Source organism: Erythrolamprus reginae, chromosome 8 (genome assembly GCF_031021105.1).
Source record: "Erythrolamprus reginae isolate rEryReg1 chromosome 8, rEryReg1.hap1, whole genome shotgun sequence".
NCBI classification, from domain to species: Eukaryota; Metazoa; Chordata; class Lepidosauria; order Squamata; family Dipsadidae; genus Erythrolamprus; species Erythrolamprus reginae.
The window spans coordinates 14,931,657-14,952,284 of record NC_091957.1 but is presented as its reverse complement, the minus strand read 5'-3'; the positions used below and the strand labels follow the sequence as shown (position 1 = coordinate 14,952,284).

Sequence of the window (20,628 nt, the reverse complement as noted above, 5' to 3'; positions counted from 1 at the left end):
GCAGTTTCCATTGCTTTGACCATTTATCTAGTAAAGCTAGATCATTTACCATATTACAGATGCCTCCAGGAATATCAACCCTATTGCACACTTTAGAGTCATCGGCATATAGGCAAACCTTCCCTACCAAACCTTCCCCTATGTCACTCACAAACACATTAAAAAGAATAGGACCCAGAACAGACCCTTGTGGCACACCACTTGTAACCTGTCTCTGCTCAGAATTCTCGCCATTCACAATAATTCTCTGTTGTCTACTCTTCAGCCAGCTGCAAATCCATGGAACTATCCAGGGATTAAGTCCAATCTTCACTAATTTATCTATCAGCTCTTTATGTGGAATCTTTGACCAATCCCTGAGATTGCAGCCATCCCAACACCCCCAGTGGACAGCCACTCTAGTCTGGCCACATTTACACCAATTGCCATGGGATCATTATTTGCAAGATTTCCTGCCAGCTGGTGATCTCATGTTTGTGGGGGGAGTGTGATGGTTGTAACTGAGAGTACAGGTTGTAAGTCACTTTTTCATAACTTCAAATCAGCATTGTTCAACGAATGGCTGTAAATTGAGTGCTGTTGCAGACAGTGTTCCCTCTAATTTTTTGGGGTGGTGGGCGGAAAAGTATAGTGTCTGAGCGGCAGTCCCTTTGGGACTGGGCGGCACAGAAATAATAAATATATAAATAAATAAACAAACAAACAAATAAATAAATAAAAAACCCACCCTGTTTTGCCTCAGAGAATTTCAAAATAAAATACTGTACTGTGTGTCTATAACAGTGAGCTCATAATAGGGCAACTCTATTAATATCAAAATGCCACTTAAATAGTTGAGCTAGTTTCAAACTAGATTTTGATTTTCTTTCTCTCTTCCTTACTCCCATTCTTTTTCTTTCTCTTTTCCTTCCTCTCTTTTTTCTATCTGTTTCTCTCTCTTCCTCTCTCTCTCCTTCCCTCTCACTCTTTCCCTCTCGGCTTCTGGGCAGGTTTGGAAAACTCTGAGTTGATGATGATTTTTAGGTGAGCGATTGCTCACTGCTCAGCTTAGAGGGAACTATGGTTGCAGGCCACTTTATGGTTAGAGCTGAAGCTGGCATCCTGATACCGACTCCAGCCTAGGCACATGTCTCTGCCGCGTTGTTTATTCCTGCCTGGAAGATCAGGCGCCGTGCCGAAGCCTGCAGGAACTATATCCTGCCCCATTGTCTTCTCCTTACAATCACATTCTTAATCACCATAATAAAATATTTAACACTCCTCCGCAATCTGTTGACCTAATTTTGCCAAGGAATTTACTCTGCCGCGCATCCTGGTTGCTCTGCCTACCCAGGGCTCTTCTCCTCCTAGGTCAAAGGGCAGAGGGCTTTCTGGATAATGCAGGCGGGGCAGGCGGGAGTTCTCTTCCCCCGGGGGGGGGAGATGGGTTTATTTATTTTATTTATTTATTTTGTCCAATACACAATGAGGGTTTTAGTGGGTATATATCTATATACACATAGTAAAATACATGATGAAGGTTATAGAGGAGATACTCATAGTAAAATATATCTAAGAAATAATAGAAAAGAAGATAAAGTAATAGAACATATCAATGAAAGAATAGAAGAAGAGATATAGGAATAGAAGAAAGGTATAGGAGATATAGGAGAGCAATAGGACAGGGGACGGAAGGCACTCTAGTGCACTTGTACTCGCCCCTTACTGACCTCTTAGGAATCTGGATAGGTCAACCGTAGATAATCTAAAGGTAAAGTGTTGGGGGTTTGGGGATGACACTATGGAGTCTGGTAATGAGTTCCACGCTTCGACAACTCGGTTACTGAAGTCATCTTTTTTACAGTCAAGTTTGGAGCGGTTAATATTAAGTTTAAATCTGTTGTGTGCTCTTGTGTTGTTGTGGTTGAAGCTGAAGTAGTCGCCGACAGGCGACGTTGCAGCATATGATCTTGTGGGCAATACTTAGATCTTGTTTAAGGTGTCTTAGTTCTAAAACTTTCTAGGCCCAGGATTGAAAGTCTAGTCTCGTAGGGTATTTTGTTTCGAGTGGAGGAGTGAAGGGCTCTTCTGGTGAAGTATCTTTGGACATTTTCAAGGGGTAATGTCTGAGATGCGATATGGGTTCCAAACAGATTGCTGCTGCAGGAGGGGCTTCCGGGGAGACCGACCTTCGCCTGAGAATTTGTAGGTGAGCACGTGGAAGCCACAGGGATCCGTAGGCTGCGTGTCAAAAGCCGAGGGTGAGAACTCCAGATAAAATTCTTTGGGACTCTTAATCCATCCTTATTATCCCAGGCGTCTTAGGTTTTGCAATTGGGTGTAGCCAGCACAATCTGATATTGCTGAGAAAAGAGGGGTGGGAGAGGACATGTTCGGTTTCTGAAAAGGTCCAGCGGGGGAGAGGAACGACTCAGGTCCTGCCTGGATTGGGCTGTTGTACTCCTTGAGGGGAGAACATCCTCTACAGCAGCTGTCCCCAAACTACGGCCCGTGGGCCGCATGCGGCCCGCTGAGGCCATTTATCCGGCCCGCGGGTGAGTGACAGGAGCACAGGTACATACTTTTCTTTTAATTAAATTCTCTCCTTAATGTTCCTTCAAAAAGTACAACATATTTCTAACTTATTAATCATTATGCCAAAGTGCTTCCTTCTTTCATTATACATTTTTCTATAAACCAAGAAAACCTTGTATAGCCAATCAGATGTTAACAAAAGAAAATTAAAAACAAAACATAAACATACAGATTTCTCCCCCCCCCACCTCTAAATAGTATGTTCCCATTTTGTTTTTTACTTTAAAATAAGGTATGTGCAGTGTGCATAGGGATTTGTTCATAGTTTTTTTTTAATAGTCCAGCCCTACAACAGTTCGAGGGACAATGAACTGGCCCCCTGTATAAAAAGTTTGGGGACCCCTGCTCTACAGCTTTACATTTCCACCCCGTGTCCACTCAGTGAAGCAGTGGAAGTGATGTGCCGTTGTCTGGAGGCTGTGGGGGTCTGGATGGGTGTCAACAGACTCAAACTCAACCCTGACAAGACAGAGTGGCTGTGGGTTCTGCCTACCAAGGACAATCCCACCTGTCCGTCCATTACCCTGGGGAGGTGTTGTGGTTGGCTCTGGCCCAGCTCCTGCCCCAGGGAATGTGGAGGTGGATACAGGGGAAGCTTCAACATGTCACAGGCCTGTGTTATTGCCGACAGAGTCAGTTCAGAGTTTAGTTTCCTCGGACGAAGAAGAAGGTGGGAGTGACTCGGCAGAGGAGGGCTTGGCACACAACCCTGGCAGTCAATCTCCCTTATCTTCCATTGATTCAGATGAAGACGTTTTGGATTCACGCAAGCAAAGAATTAGGCGTAGAAGAGACCAAGTAAGGACATATTACAGGAGATAAGAGCGGCCACCTGTGTTTGGGTGGGGCTCCAGTAATTAGGGCTGCTGCTATAAATAGCAGCATGTCAGTTTGGCCCTTGTGGAAGAGTATCTGGTCACAGTTCATCAGGAATCCTGGGTTGCTGGTTTCTGGACCTTGCTTGTTGATTTTTCACACCTTTGAAAACAAAACAGAGCAACGTATGTGTGTGTGTGTGTATCTCACTTCCTTGGAAGAAGAAGGGGTGTGAAGTTTCTTCACAGCTGCTAGCTAAGTACTTAATGACTGCTTAAGGTTAATTGTACAGACTACCTGGTTGTTTTGGGATGAGTGCTCTTTGCAATACAAAAAGAGTGCTTAGTTTATTTTGACTTTTGGGATAAATAATATTGTTTTGAATTTTCAAACGTGTGTGTGAAATTTGTACCCTTGAATTTTCGGGAGGCTCCTACCAGAGAGTCCAGCAGAACAGGAGGGAATGATTGACCCCCTCAGAGAGGGTCCACAACTTGGGTGTCCTCCTCGACCCACAGCTAACATTAGAGCACCATCTTTCAGCTGTGGCGAGGGGGGGCGTTTGCCCAGGTTTGCCTGGTGCACCAGTTGCGGCCCTATTTGGACAGGGAGACTCTACTCACGGTCACTCATGCCCTCAACACCTCGGGGTCCGACTACTGTAATGCTCTCTACATGGGACTACCTTTGAAGAGTGTTCAGAAGCTACAAATTGTGCAGAATGCAGCCACGGGAGCAGTCATGGGAATACCCAGACATACCCACATCTCTCCAACACTCCGCGGTCTGCACTGGCTGCCAATTGGTTTCTGGACTCAATTCAAAGTGTTGGTTATGACCTATAAAGCCCTAAATGGCATGGGACCAGATTCCTTATGGGACTGCCCTCTGCCGCATGAATCCCAGTGACCAATCAGGTCCCACAGAGTCGGCCTTCTCCAGGTCCTGAAAACTAGGGGAAGAGCCTTCTCTGTGAGGGCCCCAGCCATCTGGAATCAGCTCCCCCCCCGGAGAGTCATACTGCCCCCACCCTCCTCGCATTCCGTAAGAGTCTAAAGACTCATTTTTGCCGCCGAGCTTGAGGCCATTAGATTCTGCCCCCTGGCCGATGAATGTATAGTGGGTTTGTGGATTGAATGGATATGGGTGCACTTTAATTGGTTTTAGATTTAACTCTTAACTTTAATTAATAGGGTTTCAATGTAAATTGTCTTTTTTATTTGTAAGCTGGGGGTGGCATATAGACACAAATAATAAAGTAATAATAATAATAATAATAATAATAATAATAATAATAATAAGAAGAAGAAGAAGAAGAAGAAGAAGAAGAAGAAGAAGAAGAAGAAGAAGAAGAAGAATGTCTCTCAAGAGCTTGGAGGACCATTCGGGAAACTCCCCTTGATCTTGCTAACCTTCTGAAGTGGCGAGTGGCCGTTATGAAGAAAGACCCACTGAGGGCCCCCCAGGATTCAATGGGATTGTGTATCCCATACCTTTTGTTGTTCCTTTCGGCCTGATGCATAGAAACATAGAAGACTGACGGCAGAAAAAGGTCATGGTCCATCTAGCTGCCCTGTCTACTGTGGACCCCACCCCATTCCTAAGAGGTCTGTAAGGGGTGCACCAGTGTGCCTATGGTCGCTGTCCTTATGTACCCTTTTATTTTTATTCACAAAGATGGGCTACAAGAATGGTGGAAGGTCTTAAGCATAAAACGTATCAGGAAAGACTTAATGAACTCAATCTGTATAGTCTGGAGGACAGAAGGAAAAGGGGGGACATGATCGAAACATTTCAATATGTCAAAGAGTTAAATAAGGTCCAGGAGGGAAGTGTTTTTAATAGGAAAGTGAACACAAGAACAAGGGGACACAATCTGAAGTTAGCTGGGGGAAAGATCAAAAGCAACATGAGAAAATATTATTTTACTGAAAGAGTAGTAGATCCTTGGAACAAACTTCCAGCAGTCACTGAATTTAAACATGCCTGGGATAAACATATATCCATCCTAAGATAAAATACAAAAAATAGTATAAGGGCTGTTCTGCCTGACTGGGCTCAGGCAATGCGTAACAGTCCAAGGAAAAGAAATCAAACACACACGTGCTCTGCTAATCAGCAAATTTGTATTAAATAAACAAAAAAGGGTTACTCAAAACAGTTCTTAGTGTCCGAAAACAATGAGAGTGCAAGGCTTACTTCAGCCGCATACAAAAACACAGGAAAAAACAAACAAAGACAACCTGGAATGAGCAAAGACGTTTCAGGAGTCCTTTTGAATCTTTGGAGCAAACAGCAAGTCCCAGAGTTTTCACCTCCCATTTGTCTGAAAAAGCTGGGTTGAAAACTCCAACGTCACGGAACAGAAACTTCAGAGCAGGAACCACAAAATAACACAGATAAACAGCCACAGTTTGCCTTGGCCTTTGTCCCCTTTTATCCCTTTAGGCCTCATTAAGGGAACCACACCCAGCCCTCAGTATAAGAACCACACCCAGCCCAGGTGCTCCTATAATGACTTGTAATACTCCTTCAAGCGATCCCTTCTTTGCATAGCTCTTCGGCCACGCAGATCAATATATTGATCTGCAGAAGAACCCAGGGACGAAAGACTGTCTGAGGAACTGCATGCCAAATCCCCTGGGCTGTCTGCTGAATCCTGCGTCCCTCCTGGCTGTCTGCCACGTCTTCCTGGCTGTCAGCCAGGCTTTCACATTCACTTTGTGCCGCGTCTCTCCCATCTGTGGGAGCAACGGCTGGCCCAGGTCCAAACACAACAAGGGCAGACTAGATGGACCATGAAGTCTTTTTCTGCCGTCAGTCTTCTATGTTTCTATATTCGTTTCATATATGCAAATCCTGTTTATAGTCATATTCCCCAATCCAATATGTGTTTGACAAAATTAATAAAATAAATGACCCATTGTTAAAAAGACATTTATTTAGCTACTTTTTTAGCCCCCTCCATCAGCCTGCAGGAGAGATAATGGCGACATGGTGAATTCCAGGCAGGTCCAATCCTTGCGTTGCTTACCCCAAGGGACAAGGGATCCCCCCCAGAGGAAGCTGCCACCCTCTAACCCAGGGGGACCTCAACTCCCAGAATTCTCCAGCCAGCAGAGCAGTAGGGAGAATTATGGGAGTTGAAGTCCACAAGTCTTAAAGTTGCCAAGTTTGAAGACCTCAGCTCTAACCCCACAAGATTCCAGGGTGGGCCCCCCTGAATCCCTGCCCCCCCTCCCTCCCTCCACCAGCCACACTCAGGCCCCTCCCTGGAAGACTTTGGGGCTCCTGCCTGGCCCCCCCCCCATGCACAGCATTATGGTTCTAGCTGGCAGTGGTTCAAAGCAGTGTTTCCCAACCTTGGCAACTTGAAGAGATCTGGACTTCAACTCCCAGAATTCCCCAGCCAGCATCCGGTTGGACTTACCAACCACGTCTGCTGGAAGTTTGTTCCAAGCATCTACTACTCTTTCAGTAAAATAATATTTTCTCATGTTGCTTTTGATCTTTGCCCCAACTAACTTCAGATTGTGCCCCCTTGTTCTTGACTCAAAGGGTCACCACCACATGAGCTGCCTCCATTCTAGGAATTCCCCTGCCAGAGAGGTCGCCTGTAGGGACCCCACCCACCCACCCCGTCCGGGCAGTAGAGAAGAAGTTGGAAACCCTGGCAGGGGGAGGGCGGGACCAGCTGAGGCTGGGGGGGGAGGTTCTAGAAGTGCTCTAGGAACTGGATGACGCTTCCCAGGCTCTTGCTCGTGCTGGGAAACTCCAGGGGCCCCAAACCGGTCAGCAGGCAGATCCCGTGGAACCCATCCTTCACGTGATGCCAGGTGACAGGCACGCTGTTCTCTTCCAGCCGCTTCTTGTAGAGCAGGCCGTCATCTCGGAAAACGTCGTATTCGCAGGTTAGGAGGAAAGTCTCTGGAAACTTCTGGACGACGGCATCTTCCGCCAGGAGGGGAGAAAACATGGGCTCCAATGCCCTTTTGCACTCTTGGTACAGTTCCTCTGAAAAGGGACTGGGTGCAAACGGCTCCCCCACCGAGGCTCTGAACTCCTCCGGAAGGAGTTCTGCGCTGATCCACTTCCGGTATTTTGCCCTGAGCTCCTGGGGAACGTGGGCGTTGCCCATAATTCCATCAACATTGATATTCCTTCCTGTGAGATAAAGCATGCCAAGACGGATAACCCGTTTCTTAAACAATATGGGAACGGAGTGGTTCTGCTGATAGGAAGGCAGGTTGAAATCCAGAGCTTGGAGAAAAGGGTAGAGCAGCAGGTGGCCCCGGGCAGGTGGCAGGTCAGCTCTCGTCACCAGCTGCTGGGAGATGGCGGCCACAATGCTCGCTCCGCTGCTGTCGCCAGCTAGCACCACCCGCTGGGGGTCCACCCCGTAGGCCCCTGCGTTCTTCAGAAAGTGCGACACGGCCGCGTAGCAGCTGCGTTGCTGAGCCGGGTAGGGGTGCTCCGGTGCCAAGGGGTACCTGCAGCAACAGAGGAGCCAGAAGAGGAACCTTACAAGCATGTCAGCGCCCCTGGTACGCCGGTTATGGCTGTTGTTTTATTACAGGTACCTCCTTGCAGCTTCAAATATTTTCTGTTACGCCCCACCAGGATGAAGTAAACATTTTGCACGCACACACATGGCCGCCGATAGGGCAGTATTACAGGTACTGGCGTCAGGGGAGTGCTAAGGAAGTTAATTGGATTCAGTTGCAAAATTGTTACAATCGGGACCAGGCAAGAGCACAGATCAGCAAAAATGCCTAATTTTCTCTATTCTACCGGAAGAGCTTCATAGCTGTTAAAGATGAAGTTTGGATCAGAGCTAATTTGGTATATATTTTGATTATGGTGTTAGATTTATTGTTCCCTTCTAAGTGTGAGGAAAAGATGTGTTGCTTTGGAGTTGACATGTTTTTTGGAGCCATCTCGCCATTTTAGATTTCAGAAGCAAACACCATCCTGGATTCGAGAAGCAAGCATTGTGGGAAGTGGAAATATTTGAATATGCAAAGGAGAAGCTGGGTAGAGCTACTATGGTCTTTTCAAAAAAACAAACAACTACATCATATTTTGAGACTTATGCAGAAAAGATCTGAAGCGGGACTTTGCTATTTTACTTTTTAGATTCTAAATTATGTTAAATGCATACACAGTAATATCTCACCGTATGTTTAATAGATATGATAACATCCTAGGAAAAGAAGAAGAAAGAATAAAGAGAAAAAAAGGGTGTTGCTCTTAGAGCCACGGACTTGCTATTTGTTAAGAGACATTATACATTACACATTTAAAAGCTTAAATAAGTTATGGAACTCAATAGCAGGTACATGTATGAGAAAAAAATCTTGGATTTTTTGCACATTTGCTTCATAATGTGGATTTGATGATGCATGAGGGTATGTTCTTTTTTATAAAGCAATTTTAAAATTTTGCAAACTTTGGAAAATGCTATAAGGAGATAGGTGGAGAGGTTAATGAGAAGAAGAGGGAAGGGTTTTTTGCTCTTCCCTCCTCTTTCTCTTTTTTTCTTGCACTGTGCTTTTTACACCTATGGTGGAGTTTACATAGTATAATTTATCTTCTGGTTACCTGTTATTTATTGGTATTATTGTGAAAACAAATATTTTTCTAGTGTGATGCAGGAGTATTTTGTCTTTATCCTTTGTGCCATCTTATTGCTGCTTTTAATATTGTTGATGGCAAAATTAATAATATTTTGTTAATTTGGTGTATTTATTTATATGTATGTAATATGTTGATATCACTTGAATATATTTTCTGCGTTATTAACATATTATTAATCTGTCAAACAAGTGTACCTTGTTGTAGTGGCAGGGTTTAAATTTTTTTTTTGAAAGGTAAATTTAATACATAATTGGTATGTCGCAAAATAAAGTAGTTTTAAAATGGCGGGGGGGGGGGCAGACACTTAGGCTGTATGGGCCCCCAAAATTCCTGATGGCGGCCCTGCACACACACACCCCGCCAACTCTCCGATTTGGGCGCCACTGGAACTTTAGTGTTAATAAATATTATTTTACTTATTATAAGCTGCAAGCAAACTGCTGGCTGGGGAAGGCTGCCCTGCCCATCTACCTGGGAATTAGTCACACGCTGAACTCAGTGGAGCAGGCAGGGGCTACCGTGGTTAGGGCCCCCTTTTGACATGGCAGCAAGGACACGATTAGCCATCTGAAGGGCCTCCCATGCGCAAGATGGACCACTGCGCAGGGACGGGAGGGTGTCGCACCCATGTGATGCAATCAAATTGAGCCCACTTACCTAATGCACACAACCACCGTGTTGCTTGTCTGGGCGATGAAGCGGCAGAACCTTTCGTAGGCCCCTGAAATACCACAAGGCATCGGTTGCAATGGCTCTCAGGTGAGAAGGCCCCACTTCTCCCACTCACAACTTGTGGGTTTCTGTCTGAGCGCGCCCAGTTTTCCCCCTGTGGTCTTTGGATGCTGCAGGTGAATGAACCACCGCGCTCAGACCTCCTTCTGCCCCTCTTGCAACCGAGTCACCCGCAGGACTTACGGGAGCTCCCAAAGAGGCCCAATCCACCGTGGACCCAGACCAGCCCTCGCTTGGGCCCGGCACCTGCCCTCCTGGGCCAGTAGATCCTCACGGGGACCGCATCGAAGAGCACCTCCTGGATGGTCAGGTCGGGGGCTCTGCCCGGGGGGAACCCGTCCATGATCAGCCTCCATAGGACGTATTTGTGGCAGAGACCCAGTTTCTCCAGAACCAGCGCCTGTCCAGGGGAAAACATAGGAAAGAAATCCATCCGTAACCCAGGAAGTATTGGTAAGGCTACGCTTCAAAGGTGATTTTCACTGCTTCTTCCCTAGAATTATTTATTTAGTTATTTATTTATTTAATTTTATTTATTTACTTATTATTTTTATTTATTTACTTATTTATTATTTTTATTTATTTAGTTAGTTTTATTCCTTCCTTCCTTTCTTCCTTCCTTCATTTATTTATTTATTTTTACCTTTTATTTTATTTATTTATTTATATTTATTTATTGATTCATTTCATTCATTTATTTATTAATTTCATTCATTCATTCATTCATTCATTTATTTGATTTGTATGCTGCCCCTCTCCCCAGACTCAGGGCAACTCACAACATTAATAAAAAACAATGTACAGTACAAATCTAATATTTAAAAATATCTAAAAACCCACAATTTCAAAAGACATACACACAACATACCATTGATAAACTATATAGGCCTGGGGGAGATGTCTCAGTTTCCCCATGCCTGACGGCAGAGGTGGGTTTTAAGGAGTTTACGAAAGGCAAGGAGGGTGGGGGCAATCCTAATCTCCAGGGGGAGCTGCTTCCAGAAGGTCGGGGCAAGGGAAGGGAAGGCCGACAGTCAGATTGGAGCAATAATAATAATTAATAATAATTAATTAGATTTGTATACCGCCCCTCTCCGAAGACTCGGGGCGGCTCACAACAATAGTAAAAGACAATATAACAGTAAGACCAATCTAATATTAAAAAAAGAAAGATATATAAAACCCCGACAATTAAAAAAACCATACAACACATACATACCAAACATAAAATATAAAAGCCTGGGGGAGGTGTCTCAGTTCCCCCATGCCTGGCGTTATACATAGGTCTTGACAAGGAGGGAGGGGGCTGTTCTAATCTCCAGGGGGAGTTGATTCCATAGGGCCGGGGCCGCCACAGAGAAGGCTCTTCCCCTGGGGCCCACCAGCTGACATTGTTTGGTCGACGGGACCTGGAGAAGGCCAACTCTGTGGGCAGTGTTCCCTCTAATTTTTTTTTGGGGGGGGGGGCGGAAAAGTATAGTGTCTGAGCGGCAGTCCCTTTGGGACTGGGCGGCACAGAAATATTAAATAAATAAATAAGTAAGTAAGTAAGCAAGCAAGCAAGCAAGCAAGCAAGCAAACAAACAAACAAACAAACAAGCAAACAAAAAAATAAATAAAAAACCCACCCTGTTTTGCCTCAGAGAATTTCAAAATAAAATACTGTACTGTGTGTCTATAACAGTGAGCTCATAATAGGGCAACTCTATCAATATCAAAATGCCACTTAAATAGTTGAGCTAGTTTCAAACTAGATTTTGATTTTCTTTCTCTCTTCCTTACTCCCATTCTTTTTCTTTCTCTTTTCCTTCCTCTCTTTTTTCTGTCTGTTTCTCTCTCTTCCTCTCTCTCTCCTTCCCTCTCACTCTTTCCCTCTCGGCTTCTGGGCAGGTTTGGAAAACTCTGAGTTGATGATGATTTTTAAGTGAGCGATTGCTCACTGCTCAGCTTAGAGGGAACTATGTCTGAGGGACCTTATCGGCCACTGGGAGAAGGCGGTTCCGGAGGTATTCTGGAGCAAGAGAGCGGTAAAGGTGAGGCAGGTTCTAGGCAATTTGCAGAAACCCATTGTTTGCGCCCCTCCCCTTGGGATTTCCCACAGGTTCCACAACTTGCCGTGTCAGACACTTTGGGCTCACCCAGCCGAGGCCTGTGCCAGCCAGGCAGAACTATGGGAAGCAAAAACAGGTCCGATGCCATGAAGGGCTTTATAGGCCATGGAGGAGACTTACCAGCCTTAGAACAAGGCTCATGGTCAAATTCATCAGGCGCAGCTTTGCCCCCTGGCTGATCCCCGGCGGGATTTGCGTCCTGGTGAAGTCATAGTAAAGGGTCCAGGCGAGGAGTAGAAGTGTGACCCAGATGCTGAAGTGACGCGCCAGCGTCCACAGCACTTGGCTTACGGTCACCTCCGCTTCCATGGGAAGGCAGAGACCGGGCTGTTTCGGTACCAGGGAAGTTGAAGTCGTCTTATGGCTTAATCTCGCTGGTTTATAGCCCTTCAGGTGTGTAGGTGGCTTTCAAGTAGGATCTGCCCCATCCACCCATGCGTTCATTAGAGAAATAGAAGGGAGGGAGGAAATCTATGGGGTGATTAATGCTTTTATTCAATTTGACATAGTTATGCAAGTTATCTTGCAGAATCCCGAAGAAACCAACGTCTTTCAAAATTCAGTTATTGAGATATCTGTCACTTTCCAATTTCATCCCACTTGATCTTCATCAAGGTTATTAATACCTGCACCCTTTTCGTAACTGTGGACTTCTCGTGTCATTGTCCTCTGGGTCAGCTGCGAGGAGCAACCTTCCCAATGGAGGAACGGCTTAGGTTTTGAGTCCCCTTCGAGGCAACCCGGCAAACTCACTCCCAGGAACTTTGGTATTTGGGTCCCAGGACTTGAAGGTAACCGGAGGAAGACTGGATCTCTCCAACTGCAGGGCCCGCCATCAGCTTCACTCCCCAGGCCAGGCCATGAAATCATGTTATTTATTTATTTATTTTGTCCAATACACAATGAGGGTTTTAGTGGGTATATATCTATATACACATAGTAAAATACATGATGAAGGTTATAGAGGAGATACTCATAGTAAAATATATCTATGAAAGAATAGAAAAGAAGGTATAGTAATAGAACATATCAATGAAAGAATAGAAGAAGAGATATAGGAATAGGAGAAAGGTATAGGAGATATAGGAGAGCGATAGGACTCTAGTGCACTTGTACTCGCCCCTTACTGACCTCTTAGGAATCTGGATAGGTCAACCGTGGATAATCTAAGGGTAAATTGTTGGGGGTTTGGGGATGACACTATGGAGTCCGGTAATGAGTTCCACGCTTCGACAACTCTGTTACTGAAGTCATATATTTTACAGTCAAGTTTGGAGCGGTTAATATTAATTTTAAATCTGTTGTGTGCTCTTGTGTTGTTGTGGTTGAAGCTGAAGTAGTCACCGACAAGCAGGACGTTGCAGCATATGATCTTGTGGGCAATACTTAGATCTTGTTTAAGGTGTCTTAGTTCTAAACTTTCTAGGCCCAGGATTGAAAGTCTAATTCTCGTAGGGTATTCTGTTTTGAGTGGTGGAGTGAAGGGCTCTTCTGGTGAAGTATCTTTGGACATTTTCAAGGGTGTTAATGTCTGAGATGTGATATGGGTTCCAAACAGATGAGCTGTATTCGAGGATGGGTCTGGCAAAAATTTTGTAAGCTCTGGTAAGTAGTGTGAGATTGCCAGAGCAGAAGCTACGTAGGATTTGGTTTACAACTCTTGAAGCCTTCTTGGCTATGTTGTTGCAGTGGGGCAAATCAGGGCAGCATCTGCTTGGCCAATGTGTAAGCGGCCCCATGTTGCACGAATGTGACCGGTTGGGGGAGTGGCTGCTTCCAGGCGTGGGAGGGCAGCCCAAGTGGCCATTATGGAGTCCAGGCTAGGCAGGGTGCTGTGGGTACATATGCTGCCAAGATCCCTGGGAACCTGTACTCCCTAGCCAGGGGCCTTGGGGGGAAAGGGAGACTGGGTGGCTTAAGGGAGCCATCTGCAACTTTCCCCTGTGGACATTACTTATGGGAAGGTCACAGGAGTGACCCTGGGAGACTTTAGCTGCCCTGTGAGCCAAGGACCAAGCCCTTGGAAGGGGATCATTTGACTGTGGGGATGTGAGACAGCTGGAACTTTGAGGACCCCTTGTGAATGCGCCTCCTTGAACACCACCGTCCTGTCCAATGGTTGTTGAACGAGTGCTCCCTTCGCGCCTCCCTCTGCCGCATTCCGATTCTGCATCCATGGAAATTTGACTGCTAGGATTCTGCGCCTTGCAGAAGACTAGGAGTCTATAAATGCTGTGGTTGGCTCTGGCCCAGCTCCTGCCCCAGGGAATGGGGAGGTGGATGCAGGGGAAACTTCAACATGTCACAGGCCTGTGTTATTGCCGGCAGAGTCAGTTCAGAGTTTAGTTTCCTCGGACGAAGAAGAAGGTGGGAGTGACTCGGCAGAGGAGGGCTTGGCACACAGCCAAGGCAGTCAATCTTCCTTATCTTCTATAGCTTCAGATGATGACATGTTGGACCCACGCAAGCGCAGAATTATGCGTAGAAGAGACCAAGTAAGAACATATTACAGGAAATAAGTGAGGCCACCTGTGTTTGGGTGGGGCTCCAGTAATTAGGGCTGCTGCTATAAATAGCAGCAGCCGGGTTTGGACATTGTGGAAGAATATCTGATCGCAGTTCGTCCGGAATTCTGTGTTTTCTGGACTTTGTTGCTTTTTCACGCCTTTGAAAACAAAGCAGACCAACGTGTGTGTGTGTGTGTGTCTCACTTCCTTGGAAGAAGAAGGGGTGTGAAGTTTCTTCACAGCTGCTAGCTAAGTACTTAGTGACTGCTTAAGGGAAATTGTACAGACTACCCGGTTGTTTTGGGACGAGTGCTCTTTGCAATACAAAAAGAGTGCTTAGTTTATTTTGAATTTTGTGATAAAGAATATTGTTTTGAATTTTCAAATGTGTGTGTGTCTGAAATTTGTACCCTTGCATTTTCGGGAGGCTCCTATCAGAGAGCCCGGCAGAACAGATGCGAGGTGAGAATTTAACACCTATTTTGATCTTATTAATTATTGGATCTTGCAGTTTGAATAAATGATTAGCTCTCCACTCCACGTCTTGGACCAGTTTTGTTATCCGGACGGATAATATTTTCCCCTGTTCTACTTTCCCTCATTTATTTCTTTATTTAATTGGATTTGTATGCCGTCCCTCTCCGAGGACTCGGGGCGGCTCACAGCATATATAAAAACAAAACAATAATGTAAATCCAAATAACACTACAATTTTAAAAACAATTTAAAAGAAAAACCTATCAACCAAACATTCAGCAATCATACTTAAGGCATTCAGTGGTCAGGGGGAAGATCTAAAAGTCCCAAGCCTGGTGGCAAAGATGAGTTTTTAAGCTCTTTCGGAAGACAAGGAGGGTGGGTGCGAATCTCTGGAGTTGATTCCAGAGGGCTGGGGCTCCCACAGAGAAGGCTGTTCCCCTAGGTCCCGCCAGCCGACATTGTTTGGTCGACGGGACCCTAAGGAGGCCAACTCTGTGGGACCTCACTGGTCGCTGGGTTTCATGCGGCAGAAGGCGATCTTGGAGATATTCTGGTCCGATGCCATGTAGGGCTTTATAGGTCATAACCAACACTTTGTGTTTTTTTTTTTTGTTTTTTTGAAAATATACTTTATTTATTTACAAATATAATTAAAAACAAGGAAAGGGATTGGGGGGAAGGGGGACAGAACGAAGGGTTGGGGGTGGGGTAGAGTAGGAAAGGGAGGGAGAATTCAAAAACAAAACATTTATGATAGAATTGTAATACATGTGAGTTGTAATACACAGGTATCTTAAAGGGAATGTAATAACTCTTACTTTCCTAATCTTAATATGTATATATGTTTATAACTCAAATGTCGTATTTCTTAGTATATATAGGCATTAAAGTTCTAGCGGTGAAAAGGAGGAGGAAAGAAAAAAAAGGAAAGAAAGAGAGAGAAGAATCTGCATTTAGTGCAGACGTTTTTATGGACGACTTTTGTTTAGTTGTAGTGTGGGGAGTATATAGGTGATATAATGGGTGTATATAAAGATTAGTTATTCTAAAGGTAGTTAATACGTTTATAGTGTGTATTGGGTTGGTTAGAAGACAGATAAAAAGAGATTTAATATATTTTCTTGTTGCAAATTTAATTAGTTTTTGGTGCTTCTTTTCTAATTTATTTTAATATTAATTTGAGTGTTGAAGGTACTTTTGGGTGTGATAGAGTATGAATTTTACAATAAAAGTTTTTTGTATTTTTTCTGAGAAACCCATTTATGCCAATTTTCCCATACTTCGTAGTATTCTGAATCTTTTTTGTTTTGTGCTTCCATTGCTATTTTAGACATTTCAGCACATTCATTAATTTTCGTAATTATTGTAAAGAAAGAGGGTACTTGATCAGATTTGAATTGTGCCCGGAAACTAATTGGTACCAATGCAGTCCCCGGTAGCCAACTTTGTCCCGTTCACCCCCCTCGCCCCCCCGTTCCATCTAGTCTTTCTGAACATGTTTCTCCTCTCCCAGAGCACTAGCTCAGCTTTGCATTTATTTATTTATTTATTTATTTTATTGGATTTGTATGCCGCCCCTCTCCGTAGACTCGGGCCGGCTAACAACAGTAATAAAACAATGTACAATAATAATCCAATAAATAGTAAAAATGATTTAAAAACCCATTAATATAAAAAACCAAGCATACATACAGACATACCATACATGAAATTGTAAAGGCCCAGGGGGAAAGAGCCTCTCAATTCCCCCATGCCTGGAGGCAGAGGTGGGTTTTAAGTAGCTTACGAAAGGCAAAGAGGGCCGGGGCCGCCACAGAGAAGGCTCTTCCCCTGGGTCCCGCCAAGCGGCATTGTTTAGTTGATGGGACCCAGAGAAGGCCCACTCTGTGGGACCTAACCGGTCGCTGGGATTCGTGCAGCAGAAGGCGGTCCCTGCATTGTTTGTAGATTCGGTTGTCCTCTCCTCGAGTCTCTTCTATATCACAGTCGAATACTTGAAACAAGTAATATATAATATGAGAAAAAGAAACTGAAGAAGAGTAGAAGAAACACTGGAGAAAAATATGAAATCATCTGAGGATTTGAAGTCCCGACCCCAACCCTCGCAGCAGAAGCCTCCAGAATCTTCTCTCTGGCAAGGCGACACATTTGCCAGGTCGGCCGACGACGTGCTTTGCTCCTCTGCCATTCCTCCACTCGGAGCAGCCGGCTCCAGGAAGACCGCCTGGGCTGTTACGTAAGATTAAACCGTGCAGTATTTAAAAGTAAGCCTCTTAATCCATTATTTTGCGAACCACCCAGAATTGCTTCAACAGTGAGGCGGGTGGCATGCACACTTAATAAATAAAAGAAACCTGAACAATTAGAGGCTTGAGTTGTCGTAGGCATCGACGAACTGGCTAATCCAAACGCTGCAGTTCAATCCTACAAAGGGCCGCTGGTAAGAGATGTTAACCTCGGATGTTGTTTTGGAGGAACACACTAAGGCACGTGCTGTGCTGACCAACCATGAAAACAGGCTGCTGAGAATACAGTGATACCTCGTCTTACAAACTTTTTGAGATAGAAACCCGGGGTTTAAGATTTTTTTGCCTCTTCATACAAACTATTTTCACCTTACAAACCCAAGCCGCTGCCACTGGGATGCCCCACCTCCGGACTTCTGTTGCCAGCGAAGCACTCATTTTTGCGCTGCTGGGATTCCCCTGAGGCTCCCCTCCATGGGAAACACCACCTCCGGACTTCCGTGTTTTTGCGATGCTGCAGGGGAATCCCAGCAGTGCAAAAATGGGTGCTTTGCTGGCAACGGAAGTCTGGAAATGGGGTTTCCCAGCGAGGGGAGCCTCAGCGAAATCGCAGCATCACAAAAACACGGAAGTCCAGAGGTGGGGTTTTGAGGACTTCTGTGCTTTTGCGATGCTGCAACTTCGCTGAGGCTCCCCTCGCTGGAAAACCCCACCTCCGGACTTCCGTTGCCAGCGAAGCACCCGTTTTTGCGCTGCTGGGATTCCCCTGCAGCATCACAAAAACACGGAAGTCCAGAGGTAGGGTTTCCCAGCGAGGGGAACCTCAGGGGAATCTCAGCAGCGCAAAAATGGGCACTTCGGCTGGCAAAAGGGGTGAGTTTTGGGCTTGCACGCATTAATCGCTTTTCCATTTATTTCTATGGGAAACATTGTTTCGTCTTACAAACCTTTCACCTTACAAACCTCCTCCCGGAACCAATTAAGTTCATAAGATGAGGTATCACTGTATATGGGAAAGTCTCGCCATCCAAATCCAGTGAATTTTCTGCCACCTTGCCCCTTCTGCCCCTTGGCTCTGCCTTCCTCCCTTGATACGACAGTTAACTGCCCTTCTCAGTCTAATCCCTCTGGTGGGATTCTTCCATCGGCTGCACCGAGGCTCCCCACAGCTCTTTTGTCACACCGGTGCCCAATGCCGAAAGGGGAAAGGGTGCTTGCTCTGAAGCCAGGTGTGCATCGTGGTACAGATATGGGCACGGTGCCGTGGCCAAAAGCCACTACATAGCTGGAAGAGGGCAGGCTGAGCTGCTGCATTATTGAGACCTTTTCTATAGACACGATAACATCAACCACAACCACAGCATCAACAAAAAAGTTTTAGTTGTTCTCATAACTAGGAAGGTGAACCTACCCAGCAGAGAAATTGCACCTGCACTGTTCTGTCAGGCTCTCTGGCAGGATCCTCCCGAAAATTCAGATACAAATTTCAGACACACACACACGTTTGAAAATTCAAAACAATGTTCTTTATAACGAAAATTCACTTAACCTAAGCCCTCTTTAGGTATAGCAAAGAGCACTCGTCTCCAAACAAACTGGTAATTTGTACAAGTCCCTTATCAGTTCTGTGATACTTATCTTGCAGCTGTGAGGCAATTCACAGTCCTTCTTCTTTCACAAAGTGAAACACACTTTGCTCTGCTTTAGTTTCAAAGCCGGGGAAAAGCAACACAACAAGGTCGAAGTCAGCAAGGCAGGCACGAAACACAACGATCAGATAATCCTCCACAATGGCCAAACCCACAGGCTGCTCTTTATAGCAGCCTCACTAATGACCACAGCCCCACCCAACCACAGGTGGCCTCGTTTTCTTTGATAATAATATCTCAGTTGTTGCTGCCTATGCATCGCTCTCCGCATGCGTGGCTGTATCATTAACTCTTGTTCTGAATCCAAGGAGGAGCTAGATAATTGATCTCCTTCTTAGCTGTCTGCCCCACTCTCCTCCTCCCTGTCACTCATGTCTTCTTGGTCAGAGGAGCCTTCATCAGCAGATTCCACCGGGAGCAAAGCAGGCCTGCGGCATGTGGATGTCTCCCCCACATCCACAGTCCTTGGGGCAGGAGCAGGGCCAGAGCTAACCACAACATGCGCGTTCCTGGGATAAAGGAAACCTTCCTGCACAGTGGAGCCCTGAAAACAACCTTAGCATTTGCTTCTTTTTCTGGTTTTGTTAGCCATCCTGGGGGGGGGGGGGTGTTTAGGCCAGGGATCTCCAACCTTGGCAACTTTAAGACTTGTGTACTTCAATTCCCAGACTTTTCTTAACCATCTTTTGCCGGCTGAGGAATTCTGGCAGTTGGAATCCACAAGTCTTAAAGTTACCCAGGTTGGAGACTCCTGTTTTAGGAGGATGGAGCAAATCTTGGGAGTCGGTGTGGAAGTAGCAGCAGAAGGTGGGGATGAGGCTGGAGGCTGTACCTGGCCAGTTCTGGGAAGGAGGCAGGTGGGCGATCAGCCTCCCCTCTTTGACGTTGAAGCCACAGTGAATGTTTGAACGGAAGGCACAGAATCGCTTCATAGTGAGATGGGCAGCACACAAATTCGATCAATCTCTAACTTCATTTCAGGTTTTTTGCTGACAGGACCGACACAGACTTCAGAGGAGAATCAGAACTGCAGAAAAAACAATTGCTGCCAACCTGCCTTCCATTGAGGACCTGTATACTGCACGAGTCAAAAAGAGGGCGGGGAAAATATTTACTGACCCCTCACATCCTGGACACAAATTGTTTCAACTCCTACCCTCAAAACGTCGCTACAGAGCACTGCACACCAAGACAACTAGACACAAGAACAGTTTTTTCCCGAACGCCATCACTCTACTAAACCAATAATTCCCTCAACACTGTCAGACTTTCTACTAAATCTGCACTTCTATTCTACTAGTTTTTCTCATCATTCCTATCACCCATTTCCTCCCATGTTGACTGTATGACTGTAACTTGTTGCGTATATCCTAAGATTTTTATTAATATTGCTTCTTCATTGCTTATTTGACCCCTATGACAATCATTAAGTGTCGTACCACATGATTCTTGACAAATGTATATTTTATTTTATGTACGTTGAGAGCATCTGCACCAAGACAAATTCCTTGTGTGTCCAATCACACTTGGCCAATAAAAATTCTATTCTATTCTATTCTAAAACCCATCACCCACAAGGTCATCCCAGATGAAAGGGGTGTCCTGTCATTTGTTGCAGAGAGGCCTCGGGGCGGGGGTGGGGAGAACACGGAAAGGCCAGACTCATTAAACCCTCTCCACTGTTGCGGTAAGAGGCTCCAGCGTCAGCATTCCAAAAAGCTTCCAAAAAATAAATCAGAGTCCAAGGCTTCGCATTCTGCAAAGTTCCAATTTATTAACAGAGCCATTTCAGCACAACTGGAGAAACTTGAATCTTGATTTACGAGGGTCTCTCCACCCGGGTTAGAGTTCATTTCCTTCCATCTCCTCCCACATG

At 45.3% G+C, this 20,628-nt stretch overlaps 1 protein-coding gene across 1 annotated transcript; it reads right to left on the bottom strand.

Moving 5' to 3' along the window:
* Positions 1-7,105: 7,105 nt before the first annotated feature.
* On the bottom strand, positions 7,106-19,684 carry LOC139171417 (arylacetamide deacetylase-like 4). The gene is made up of 7 exons (XM_070759643.1): positions 19,489-19,684; positions 16,958-17,086; positions 12,471-12,562; positions 11,991-12,197; positions 9,943-10,159; positions 9,685-9,748; positions 7,106-7,880 (listed from the first exon to the last, which is right to left on the bottom strand). The coding sequence occupies exons 1-7, from the start codon at positions 19,682-19,684 to the stop codon at positions 7,106-7,108; spliced, it is 1,680 nt and encodes a 559-aa protein (XP_070615744.1).
* Positions 19,685-20,628: the final 944 nt, after the last annotated feature.